At 43.6% G+C, this 13,833-nt stretch overlaps 1 protein-coding gene across 3 annotated transcripts in view; it reads left to right on the forward strand.

The window, feature by feature from the left end:
- The first annotated feature begins 623 nt into the window (after positions 1 to 623).
- LOC100754679 (ubiquinol-cytochrome-c reductase complex assembly factor 1) overlaps positions 624 to 13,833 on the forward strand; it is a 92,671-nt gene continuing 79,461 nt past the window's right edge. Inside the window, exons 1-2 of one of the 3 annotated variants that reach the window (XM_027421358.2) lie at positions 624 to 779; positions 9,958 to 10,062. In XM_027421358.2, coding sequence (XP_027277159.1) covers positions 756 to 779; positions 9,958 to 10,062 — 129 coding nt within the window. In that variant the 5' untranslated portion in view covers positions 624 to 755. Of the gene's footprint in view, positions 830 to 9,957; positions 10,063 to 13,833 lie in introns of those variants that run through there. The other 2 variants (XM_027421360.1, XM_027421359.2) reach the window with 2 other exon arrangements.

Here is a 13,833-nt window from a genome sequence, read left to right on the forward strand (position 1 = left end):
AGCTCACAAGCTCCACAGGGTTACCAGACATTGGACGGGTGTCCAGTCCATACGGAATACCCAGTGGGTCTGTATTGACTGGGTGGAGAGGAAGCGCTTCAACGGCTAGGTCTTCGGCTTCCCCTCAGTCCCCAAAGCAGCAGTATCTTCTCTTTTCTACTTCTCTTGGCATACAAGAGTTCTTCAGTCAAGACCATCCTCTCATTCCCACAGGCAACGCTTTCCACGCTCCTTTCTCCCCATTTACTCTTTCCTGTCAATACTCAAAGATGCTCCCGTTAACCAGCCAACCACAAGCCCCACGTTCCTGAGTCTGCCAGGCGTCGGGTCTGCTTTCCAGGACTGTGCTCTTAGGTTCTCAGGCTCCCCGAGCTCCTCTAAGCCACTGGGACACCGAAGTCCTGCTCCCTGCAGCCGGGTCGTCTCCTGGGGGTGGAGTCAGGAAAGGAATGGCGGTCAAGGGGTTCCCCAAGGGTGAGCGGGGTGTCACAGGCCGGGGGCCCGGGAGGTGGTGTGGGGGAAGAACGCGAGCCCTTGTGACGCACAGCGGGGACAGAAGACCCGCGAGGGGTCGCGCGCCCCGGAGCCTCCTTCAGATCCACGGTGGGCAACCCGCGGGTGCGCAGTGCGACAACTACGCCTGCGCTGCCTGCCGGAGCCTGAGTCCCGTTAGCCAGAGGGCAGCGTCCTGAGTGGGTGGTGACAACCGGGATTCCGGAAGCCCACCCTTCACCCGGAAATGATCGTGGAGGAACATGGCGTTGCTGGTGCGAGTCCTTGTGAGTGCAGGGATACTTTTCTACAGACGCACGCGCGTCTCCAGCTCGGGGTTGGAGAGGGCGGGGCGGGAGAGCAGGGGAGAAGTGGGGGAGCCCGTGCCGTTGCTCGGTTGCCTGCCGCCTTTCCACGGGTCAACTGGGGCAGCTTCCCACCTCTCCTTACCCCCCATTTGGCCTTGGCTTCTCCGCCGTTTTAGAAGGCAGTGACCTCGGACCTTTATGGGATGAGCATCGCTGTCTGGGAGAAGGGGGTGGGGGGGACACTGACCGTAATCGGGGGAACGTGGGAGGGGGTGTCTAGTCCACGCCCGTCACAGTGTGACCTTGAGTAAGATAACTGGAGGTTCCAGGTCCGTGTGAAAAATGAGGACACACGTCTCCTTGCAGTCCCTTTGGATTCTGAGGTTCTTTTAGTTTGTTTTAGAGACTTAAGTGAATTCTTACTTGTGTAGTTCAGGGGAATGCATAGGTTATCAGAGCAAAACTTGAGAAACGGCCCTGTGGCTTTCACTGCCCACCCTAGTATTTGGGACAACCTAACACTTGTTGAATGAATGAAGGAAAAGGAAGACTTGTAGACTCTTTCTAATCCGTATGGGGAGGGAGGTCTGTCCACGTCCCTCCCTCCCGAGATTTGGCCTTAAATCATCTTGAGAGTCACTCCTGACCTCTGGGAAGGGTTAAGAAAATGACAGCGGAGTTCCTAGTCACGAAGGCATGGGACAGTTTGTAATTTTAGTCAGGTGTTTGCAAAACTTGGTCAAGGGCACTGTTTGATGTAGCAGACACTATTCCTGCCTTTGGTTATCTTTTGGATTGTTATTTTATGTGTTTTTAAAATAATTTTATATGTGAGTCACTACATTCTTTACCACCCTAACAAAGTGCAGAACTCTTAGTTGCTGCTCAGGAAATTTTGTTTGAGGTGTGTCTTCCTGTTTCCTAGAGAAGGATTCATTTGCTGAAGTAATTATAGATGCTAAAGTGGAAGTTGAATTAAGATCTGAGGATGGGGCTGGAGAGATGGCTCAATGGTTAAGAGCACTGACTGCTCTTCCAGAGGTCCTGAGTTCAATTCCCAGCAACCACATGGTGGCTCACAACCATTCATGATGAGATCTGGTGCCCTCTTCTGGTGTGCAGATATACATGGAAGCAGAATGTTGTATACATAATAAATAAATAAAATCTTAAAAAAAAAAAAAGATCTGAGGATGGCTGGGGAAATTGCAACCTGTCTATTGTAAATAGTGTGTGTGTGTGTGTGTGTGTGTGTGTGTGTGTGTGTGTGTGTGTTGAGGGTTAAACCCAGGGCCTCATGCATGCTAGATAAGGAATTTACTGCTGAATCCTACATTAGTTTTGACAGATACTTTGGGGGAATAGAAAACAAAAATGTATTGGGCTGGAGTCCTGAAATGGAAACTTGATTTGCCTTGGGGATTTGTGCCCAGCTCTCTTAAATGTATTGTCCCTGAGCATAGGGGTTATTACAGGTTCATTTCCTCCTGCTGAAAGCATCGGTAAAATCCACCTCTCATTTGCCTTCTCTTAGTTGGGTCTATTCCTCTTTCATGTTTATTTTTCTTGGTACAAAAAAATGCTGGGGTTAGAGAAAGAAAATCTCCTTCCCTGTAGATTCCCTGAGATCTTCTTATACATTGTAACAGGGCTTGATGGAGCTATAGTAACTCTCTCAGGACTAGTTCAAAGTAGAAATCCGGGAGGGCAATTTGTGAACCTCTCTAGGATCTGGACAGTCATGGGGAAATTGTGGCTCCACCACCTGCTGTAGGTGGAGTCTTGAGTAACCAACTGACTTCTCTGAGCTTCAGAGCTCCCCTCCCCTGCCCTGCCCTCCCCTGCCCTGCCCTGCCCTCCCCTCCCCTCCCCTCCCCTCCCTCCCCTCCCTCCCCTCCCCTTTCTCTCTTTTTCTCTCTCTTTCTTTCTTTTTCTTTCTTTGTCTTTCTTCCATTTTTTTGTGTGTGTGTGTGTGTGTGTGTGTGTGTGTGTGTTGTGTGTGTGTGTGTGTGTGTGGTGTGTGTAGCTTTGGCTGCCCTGGAACTCGCTCTGTAGACCAGGCTGGCCTCAAACTCAGAGATCCATCTGCCTCTGCCTCTCCAGTGCTGCTGGGATTAAAGTCATGCACAACCATTGCTCAGCCCCTCAATTCTCTCTCTCTCTCTCTCTCTCTCTCTCTCTCTCTCTCTCTCTCTCTCTCTCTCTCTCTCCCTTCCTCCTTCTTTCTGTCTGTCTGTGTCTTTTTTTGTGTTTCGAGGCTGGGTTTCTCTGTGTAGCTTTGGCTGTCCTGCACTGTGCCTTTAGACCAGGTTAACCTTGAACTCAGAGATCTGATATATTTATGTGTGTGGGTATGTACATGCCTGGGCGTGTACATTGAATGTGGAGGTCAAATGACAACTTGTGGGTATTTTCTCCTACCTTGTGGGTCCTGGGGCTGAAATCAGGCCACCATCTGGTTGCCTTTTCTCCGTGAGCCATCTCACTGACCCCAGATTTTTTTTTTTTTTAATCAGTGATGTTGTTAGGTTTGATCAGAGGGTCAACTAATAAAAACTGTGATGGTTTCTTCCTCCTCTCTTTTGAGACAGTGTTTTAAGTACCCTAGGCTGGACTTGAACTTGGGTGTGATCCTCCATCTCTCCAGTGCTGGGATTACTGGCCTGCTCCACTAAGTCTATGTGGTGGTAGGAGTAGAACCTGGGGTTTTGTGCATGCAAGCGCTCTATCAACAGGGTTACACCCCTATATTTAAGCTTCTTTCTTTCTTTCTTTCTTTCTTTCTTTCTTTCTTTTTTCTTTTTGGGTTTTTTTCAAGACAGGGTTTCTCTGTGTAGCTTTGGAGCCTGTCCTGGAACTCACTTTGTAGATCAGGCTGGCCTCTAACTCACAGAGATCCTCCTGCCTCTGCCTCCCCAGTGCTGGTATTAAAGGCATTTGCTTCCAAGGCCCAGCATTAAGTTTTTTTTTCTTTAATTTAATGTTTAAGAGTGTGTGTATCTGTTCCATGCAAAGTGACAGGCCGATGTGGCTCTGTGTTGGTGCGTCTCATCCCTGCCCCCAGAGGCACTGACATCGTCTCTGCTCCTGTGCCCCAAAGCTACTGATGATGGCCGGTATTGATGACCGCTACACATCATCCAGGGGGCTGCACTGCCACCCTGGGCAACTTTGCCAAGGCCACCTTTGATGCCATCTCCAAGACCTACAGCTACCTGACTTCAGACCTCTGGAAAGAGACTGTGTTCACCAAGTCTCCTTATCAGGAATTCACTGACCATCTTGTGAAAGTCCACACCACATAAGGATTTTTATACAAGAAAAATAAATCGAATTAAGTCTGTTTAAAAAAAAAAAAGTGTAGCCGGGCGTTGGTGGCGCACGCCTTTAATCCCAGCACTCGGGAGGCAGAGGGAGGTGGATCTCTGTGAGTTCGAGACCAGCCTGGTCTACAAGAGCTAGTGCCACAGAGAAACCCTGTCTCGGGGGAAAAAAAAAAAAAAAAAAAAAAAGTGTGTGTGTGTGTGATCCTCTGGAACTGGAGTTACAAGTGGTCTGAGCTACATGATGTGGAAGCTGGGAACTGGACAGCTGATGTGCTGTTTTATATCTGTACCACCTATATGCAAAAAAAAATTAAGCTTCTCTACAGCTTAGTTTTTGTTTTTGGATGTTAGTTATTCTAATGGAAATGAGACAATATGTGCTTTTTAAAAATCTGCATGTCTCTAGTGACTAGTGATGTTGAACTTCTATATTCGTCATTTCTGTATCTTTGGAGAAATGACCAAGCTATTTGATCTTTTGGGTGTGGGTTGAGGTCTCACTTTGTAGCCTTGAACTTGCATTGATCCTTCTGTCTTTTTTTTTTTTTTTTTTTTTTTTTTGAGATGGGGTCTCTCTTTATAGCCCTGGTTGTCCTGGAACTCATGTTGTTCAGGTTGACTTCAAAGTTACAGGGATCTGCCTGCCTCTGCCTTCGAATTGCTGGGATTAAACAGATACCTGATCTGTTTGTTTTTTCAGACAGTCTCAAGCAGGTCGGTCTGACCTTGGACTTTATGTAGCTGAGGCTGGCTTTAAATGCCTTGCCAAGCTAGGCAGATGCACTGCCACTCATAAGACCTAGCCCATGGTAAAAGGTTTTATGGCATTTTTTAGGGGGAGGAAGAAAGTTTTTGTGATTATATTGGAAATACAATTAGCACCCTAATTTATGATGATTTAGTTTGAGTTGGTACCAGCTTGATTTCAGAGATATAAGAACTATGCTTCTATATAACTATTCTATTTCCTGTTTTTTGATTCCACTGTCATTCAGATCACAGCTTCCTATATGTATATCAACAGGCTTATAGTTGTCTTTTATATTAACTTTTAAATTAAAAAATTGAGGCATAAAACCAGGTCATCAGCAGTGCATGCCTTTAACCTTAGTCCCAGCACTTGGAAGGCAGAGGCAGACAGATTTCTGAGTTTGAGGCCAGCATGGTCTACAGAGCAAATTCCAGGACAGCCAGGGCTTACACAGAGGAATCCTGCCTCATCCCCTGCAAAAAAAAGACCCTCCCAGAGACCTAAAAATAATAATAATAATAAATCTATTTTTATTTACTTAAGTAGTTAACTTTACCCCAGTGTATTTTATTTCCTCATATAGATTTGAAATACTGTTTAGCATCCCCGTTTTATTATTTTATGTATTTACCTGCATGTGTATATGTGCACCACCTGTATATGGACACCACATGTATGCTTTGTACCCACTGAGCTCAGAAGATGATGTTGGGTCTCCTGAGACCAAGATTACAGCCAGCCATGAGCCGCCATGTGGGTGTTGGGAATTGAACCCAGGTTCTCTGCAAGAGCAACAAGTGCTTTTAATTAACCATTGAGCCAAATTGTCAGCCCATCTAGCATCCTTTTGTTTCATTCTGAAGGAATATTTTTTGGAGATTTGGTGGTCTACAAATTCTCAGTTTTTGTTTATCTGGGAATTTTTTGCTTTACCTTCCATTTTGCTTTTGAATGATAGTTTTGCTGGATATAGAAATTTTACTTACTGGTTCTATTCTCTTTCTTTTTTAAGGAATGGTCCCACTGTAACTTAGACTAGCCTCATACTTGCCATTGTCCTTCTTCCTTAGGCACCTGAGTATTGGGATTACAGGTTATGTCCCAATATGGTCAGGCTGTAACATTTTTTTTCATTTAACATTTTGAGGAATTCTTCCCATAGCTTTTTGGCTGCTGCAATTTTTGAGGATAAATTAGTTCAGTGTTACTAAGGGCTCCTTGTGTGTGATGAGCTGCTTCTCTCTTGCTGCTGTCAATAATGGTTTTTTGTTTGTTTGTTTGGTTTTTTGAAGCAGGGTTTCTCTGTGTAGCTTTTGGAGCCTGTCCTGGAACTCACTCTATAGACCTTCCCAGTGCTGGGATCAAAGGTGTGCCCCACTACTGCCCAGTTTATCAACAATTTTTTTTCTTTATGTTTTCCTCTTTCTCTTTTGACAATTTGATTATGATGTATCTTTTTGTTTATCCTACTTGAAGCTTGTTGAATTTCTTAGATTGTAGAACAAATTTGGGGATATCTTCTGCTGTGTTTGTGTGTGTGTAGATTTTATTGACTTTTACTTTATGTATCTGAGTGTTTGCCTGAAATGTGTGGCTATGGATTATATGTGTGCAGTGCCTCTAGAGGCCAGAAAAGAGTTAGAACTGGAGTTATGAATGGTTGTGAACTATCATGTGGATGCTGGGAATAAACCCAGGTCCTTGAGAACTGCTGAGCCATCTCTTCCAGCCCTTCCCTGATGCCTTCTGTTAGTTAGTATGGTTTTGTTTTAAATTTTTTCCTGTCCCTTTATTTCCTTTCCTTAAGAATCCTGATGTTATACATATTTGGCAAGTTTGATAGTATCCCATTGGTCTCTTTCTGTTCCCTAGACTGGATAATCTCCACTGAGGTATCTTCAGGGTTATCAGTTCTTTGTGCTCAAATCTGCTATTGAGGCATGCCATTTTTCATTTTTGTTATTGTACATTTCAATTCCAGCTTAAATTTTTTTAAAATTATTTTTTAGGCAGTCTCATGTAGCCCAGGGTGGTCTAAACCCACTATATAGACAAGGATGATTGTGAATTTCTGATTCTCCTGCTTCTGCTTCCTAAGTGTTGGGATTACAGGCGTGCACCCTCATACTTTGTACACACTAGGCAAAGCACTCTACCAACTGAGCTACACCCCCGCCCTAGAATTTCTTTTTTTTTTTTGCATTTTTTATTAATTTATCTTTCACATTCCATTCCCAGTTCCCCCTCCCTCCCTCTCTTCCGGCTCCCCCCACTTCCCCACCTCCCATTTGTTCCTCGGAGAGGGTAAGGCCTCCCTTACGAAGTCGACTAAGTCTGTCCCATCATCTTGTTGAGGCAGGACCAAGGTACCTCTCCACCCCCACACCCCTGTGTCTAGGCTGGGCAAGGTATCTCTCCATAGAGAATGGGCTCCATTAAGTCAGTTGTGCATTACAGTTAGATCTTGGGCCCACTGCTAGTGGCCTCATATACTGTCCCAGTCACACCACTGTCTCCTACATTAAGAGAGTTTATTTCGGTCTTCTGTAGGCTCCCCATTTGTCAGATCTGAGTCAGTGATCTCTCACTAGCTCGGGTCAGCTGATTCTGTGGGTTTCCCCATCATGGTCTTGACTCCTTTGTTCATATTATGGCTCCTCCCTCACTTTGATTGTACTCCAGGAGCTTAGCCCATTGGGGTTATGGATTGTAGAATGGGTACCTTTTGCTTTATGTCTGGTATCCACTTATGAGTGAGTACATACTATATTTGTCTTTCTGGTTTTGTGTTACCTCACTTAGGATGTTTTTTTCTAGTTCTGTCTATTTGCCTGGGAATTAGGATGTCATTGTTTCTTTCTTTCTTTTTTTTTGGTTTTTCGAGACAGGGTTTGTCTGTGGCTCTTGGAGGCTGCCCTGGATCTAGCTCTTGTAGACCAGGCTGGTCTCGAACTCAGAGAGATCAGTCTGCCTCTGCCTCCCGAGTGCTGGGATTAAAGGCGTGCGCCACCAACACCCGGCTTAGGATGTCATTGTTTCTTACTGCTGAGTAGTACTCCATTGTGTAAATATACCACATTTTCTTTATCCATTCTCAGTCCTGGAATTTCTTATTTGTCTTTTTTTTTCTTTTAAGATTTATTTATAATATATACAGTGTTCTGCCTACATTTATGCCTGCACTGCAGGCAAGAAGAGGGCACTGGAACACATTGTAGATGGTTGTGAGCTACCATGTGGTTGCTGGGAATTGAACTCAGGACCTCTGAAGAAGCAAGTACACAGTTCATTCCACATGTGCTATTTGTTATGGGTATATGTGTGTGTGTGAGTGCAGACATGTGCTACAGTGTCATTCATGTGTTAGGTCTTGAGAATTGGTTCTCTCCTGTCACCTTGTGGGATCTGAGGATCAAACTCTGGTCATCTGTCCACTCATTGAACTATCATGCTGGCCCACAATAAACTATTTGAGACAGGGTTTCTCTGTGGCTTTGGAGGCTGCCCTGGAAGTAGCTCTTGTAGACCAGGCTGGTCTCGAACTCACAGAGATCCACCTGCCTCTGCCTCCAAAGTGCTGGGACTAAAGGCGTGTGCCACCACTGCCCGGCTGTTATTCTGTTTTATTTATTGATTGTTCTTCTTTCTTTTTAAAAGACTTTTATTATATATACAGTGTTCTGGCTGCCATGTATACCTGCAAGCAAGAAGAGGGCCTTAGGTCTTATTATAGACAGTTGTGTACCATCATGTGGTTTCTGGGAACTGAACTCAGGACCTCTGGAAGAGCAGCCAGTTCTCTTAACCTCTGAGCCATCTCTCTAGCCCCTGATTTGATTGTTTTTCAAGATAGGGTTTGTTCTGTGTAACCCTGGCTGTCCTGGTACTTGCTCTGTAGACCAGGCTGGCCTTGAAATCACAAGAGATCCGCCTTCCTCTACCTCCCCAGTGTTGGTTTTAAAGGCATGCCCCATCAATGCTTGACTTTTTTTTTTTCTTTTTTAATTTTAATTTTTAAAAGATGACTCTAGACCTTATTACATTATTTATTTATTTACTTATTTTCATGTTTGTGCACATGCTCATGTGTGCCATGGTGTAGTGGTCCAAAGAATACCAGCAGGAGTTGGTTCTGCTTCCACTGTATGGGTCCAGGACATCAAACTTGGTAGGCAAGGCACCAAGTCATAGTGCCAGCTCCAAATATGGTGTTTTTTTTTTTTTAAGATTCATTTTTTTAAATACACATTAAATATTATGTGTATGTACACGGGTGAGTCCAAGTGCCAGCGGAGGCCAGAAGAGGGCATTGAATCCCCTGGAACTGGAGTTACAGACTGTTGAGCTACCATGTGGGTGCTGGGAATCAACCCCCAGATGTGTTTGACAGCCAGTGCTCTTAACCACTTGAGTTGTCTCTCCAGCCCTTCCCCCTAACCTCCAATATGCTGTTTTAATTGGTTCAAAACTCTGCTAATGGCTCTACCTCCAGTATTAGAATTAGAAGGACCCTCAAGGTAAACTGTTCTCTTGATCTCTTAAATGTGCACAGGTTCTGGAGATAGCTATCTGGGTTCCAGTATTAATCCTAAAGCTGCCATTTACTAACTTTGTGATGTTGGAAAGTTGTTGATACACATACTCTTTGTATGAGTAGGGTAGTAACAGAACACTTAGGTCACTCAGTGGCACTCTGGCGATTAGTTCCTTTACCCAACCAAGTCCTCTGTTTGTAGAGTCAAGTCATTAGCATAAACGCTTAAGTTTGAAAGTGGTTGTTATGAAAGAAAAAACACTCATGTCTGAATGCCAGAAGGTTTAGGAACTCTTGCCAGGAGCCAAACTTGAAGGCTGAATATGTATTTCTTCTCCCCCAACCCCCTTTGAAAAAAGGTCTCACTATGTAGCTCAGGCTGACCTTAAAAGGTCCTCCACTTCTGTCTCCCAAATGGAGGGATCAAAGGTGTGTGCCACCACCCCAACCAAATCTGTAATTCTTACTGTTTTACAACATTGCAGGTACACTCTACTCTCTACATATGGACTCTGATGGCTTCCTGACATTGTTTTTCTTTTCTAGAGGAACCAGACTAACATCTCTCAGTGGGTTCCAATATGCAGCCAACTGGTATCGGTGTCTCCTACTCAAAGACAGTGGGACAGGACTCTCTCCAGCACTTCCCAGGTAAAGTTTGTTCTTTTGGTTGCTATGAAACCTTTTTTATGTCCAAACCACATCGTGTGATGAAAAAGCCCCATGAGATCACTGTGGGTCTCTGTGGTGTCATGTCCAGGGTGTCGCTTCTTAATACCCCTGCTAAGTGGAACTTAGCCAGGGATACCATGTCTGATAATTTTTAGTGTTAGGCACCTTTTCCAGATATTCATCTTAGAGTTAACTTTCAGTTTTCTTTTAAAAATTATTTTGTGCTACTTTTCTTTGGGTAGCAAAATATTTCCTTTTCTTTATGAACATAAAATCCAAGACACGATTATCGAAGGCCTTAGTTTACCATTGACCACATGGTTTATTTTGATGTCTTGAACCTTGGGCTCTTTAATGGGTTTTGATTTCTTAATTTTTATAAGTCATATAACACCTTTTTTTGTTTGTTTTTTGAGATATGGCTCTGTGTAACCAGGCTGACCTAAAACTTACAGAAATCCACCTGCCTCTGACTTCCAAGTATTGGGATTAAAGTCGTGAGCCACCTCTGTCCTGCTTAGTCATATAATACTTTAGTATTAAAGGAAATAAAATCATCTGTGACTTCAAATCTGAAAATGTCAATATTTTCATCTCTGCTGGTTCTCTTCCAGGCTTTATGGAAATTTGTGCATATTAATTTTTCCCTTAAGTATCCTGACAGGGTTGGGGTATAGCTCAGTTCCTTGCATGCGTGAGGATCTGGCTTCAGTCTCCAGCACTGAAACAAATAGTTAAGTACTTTAACAAATATCAAATATATATAGAATTATATATCTTGGTGTTTTTTCACTTACTAGAACAGACGATATTAATGTTTAGATAGCCTTTATTTGCATTGAAATAGTAATTGTAAATTATGTCCTTTTTTGGCATTATAGGCTCTAATTTTCTTTTTTTTTAATTTATTTATTATATATAGAGTGTTCTGCATGCTTACATGCCAGAATAGGGCACCAGATTGAATTGTAGATGCTTGTGAGCCACCATGTGGTTGCTAGAAATTGAACTCAGGACCCCTGGAAGAGCAATCAGTGCTCTTAACCTCTGAGCCATCTCTCCAGACCTCTAATTTTCTTAGTATGTCTTTTTTTCCCTCTATATAGTCCTGGCTGTCCAGATCTAGCTCTGTAGACCAGGCTAGCCTTGAATTCAGAGCACCTCCTGCCTCTGCCTCTGCCTCCCAGTACTGGGATCAAGGGGTGCATCAACATACCCAGCGAACTTTTTCCTTATTTTTTTCTTAAAGGTTTATTTATTTATTATGTATACAGTGTTCTGCCTGCAGGCCAGAAGAGAGCACCAGATTTCATTACAGATGGTTGTGAGTCACCATGTGGTTGCTGGGATTTGAACTCAGGACTTCTGAAAGAGCAGCCAGTGCTCTTAACCTCTAAGCCATCTCTCCAGCCCCTTTTTCCTTATTTTTAACGGGGAGTTGATCACCCTAATTGTTGAATGTAAGTGCAGTCAACTCGCTTTTTTTCACTTAGCTTAAGATCTTCTATGTTCATGCATATGTGGCATGTAATAAGATTTCTTCTTGTGAGGGCTACCCTAATCTTCTGTTGCATAATATACTGTATTTTTTTGGGGGGGGGGGTTGAGGCAGGGTTTCTCTGTGTAGCTTTGGAAGCTGAACTGGCACTTGCTCTGGAGACCAGGGTGGTCTCAAACTCACAGAGATCCGCCTGCCTCTGTCTCCCGAGTGCTGGGATTAAAGGCGTGCGCCACCACCACTCAAGTATATATTTATTTTTAATCCATGAAATTCTTTGGATGTTTGGGTGGATTCATCTTGTTTGTTGTGAATAATGAATAATGTTATAGTAGACATTGGTGTGCAAAGATCTCCCTGAGACCCTACTCTTGGATGTATGTCCAATTTGGATTGCTGAATGATATCATAATTCTCTTGATGGTTCTTGACTAATAATCATTACAGTCATCTTCCCTACTGTTGATTTCCTCTTTCTGCCAGTCTTACATTTATTGACTGAGGATTTATTAATTGAGATAGGGACTTTCTTTATAGACCAGGCTAACCTTCAACTCAGAGCTCCACCTGCCTCTTCCTGTGCTGGGATTAGAGGCATATGACACCACACCCAGTTTTGTAACTGCTATTTTTATTACTATATAAGCTCATACTGCTTGAGTAAATTTAGTCCTCACTATAAAACACAAATAAAAAAAAATATTATCCTAACCTACCTTCCCCAAGTTGCAACCTCTCCCTTGGTTTTAGTCTCCTCATCTATGAAGTGAAAAAATTGGACTGGGAGACCTCTGCAATGTCTTCCAGCCCCAGTGTTATTCTAAGTTACTCCTTAATTCTTCAGTTGCCTTTTCTCCAAGCTAAACAACTTCAGTTCATTTTAACCTTTCCACCAGGAGGACCTTTTATTCCTCCCTTTGATCAGGCTGTGGTTCTTTTTTGGACCTCCTCCAGGTTGTCCTTCTCTTTGAACAAAAATCTACCTAGTGTTTATTGAGTACTGATTCCATGCCCAGAATGGTGTTGAGCACTGGTGCAGAGAATAAAAGGAGTGTTAAGTGGGCTGTGCCCTGGTGGACTGTGAGATACACACACTCTCAGCATTCAAGAACTGTTTGAGCCTGTCTCTGTCCCACTCCTCCCCACCATGGGAGCCTCTTCACCTTCAAGACCTTTTGCTGGTTGTTGTTTTAACTATTTCCTTATTATTTGTTGACTCGTATATCCCAGACTGGTCTTAAGTTAACCATCTAGGTGAGGATGACCTTCAACTGCTGCTATGCCTGCCTCCACCTTCTCTGAGTGCCGGCATTACAGGCCTACACCACTGCACCAGCTTTGTCTAGGGCTGAGGATGGAGGCCAGCATCTCCGGCCCTCAAACTTTTTGAAACGAAAAATAAGTGTGAAATTGTTTTTCAGATTTCATTTATTTTATTATGTGTGTGTGAGTTCAGGGTACATATGCCATGGTACTCATGGGAAAGTCAGAGGACATCTCTCAGAAGTTTACTCATGCCACATTGTAGGATCCGTATTTTGAACTTGGCTTGTGTGTAAGGGCCTGTGCCCACTGAGCCTTCCTGCTTTCCTGTTGTGTGAAATCTTACTCTTTTTATTTACTTATTCACATATGTGCGTACATATGTGCATATACACTTATACATACATACATACATACATACATACATACATACATACATACATACTTTTTTTTGAGACAAGGTTTACTTTGTAGCACTGCTGTCCTGGAACTCACCCTGTAGACCAGGCTGACCTCCAACTCACAGAGATCCGCCTGCCTCTGCCTCCTGAGTGCTGGGGTTAATGGCGTGCGCCGCCACCACCTGGCTAGACCTATATGTTTATAGCATATATTACTCATCGCAGTTTGCACATCTCTTTTGCATATGTAATTTGTTTCTGGTTCTCAGAACCCTTGTGAGAGAGCAGGAGGTTCAGCCCGTGTCTTCTTTCACTGCATTCGGGTCCCTCAGCTGCCCTCTCACTTCTCTGCTCCGTCCTCTTCTAGGAGGATTTTCTGGTGATTCCAGGTCATTGTTTTCTGTTGTTTATCTTGCCTATTCCAAATCTTAATGATTTTGGTTTTTTTTTTTTAAACATTTATTTATTATGTATAGTGTTTTGCCTGCATGTCTACACACTGAAAGAGGGCACCAGATCTTGTTACAGATGGTTGTGAGCCACTATGTGGTTGCTGGGAATTGAACTCAGGACCTCTAGAAGAGCAGC

This window comes from Cricetulus griseus, chromosome 6, assembly GCF_003668045.3.
Source record: "Cricetulus griseus strain 17A/GY chromosome 6, alternate assembly CriGri-PICRH-1.0, whole genome shotgun sequence".
Taxonomy (NCBI): domain Eukaryota; kingdom Metazoa; phylum Chordata; class Mammalia; order Rodentia; family Cricetidae; genus Cricetulus; species Cricetulus griseus.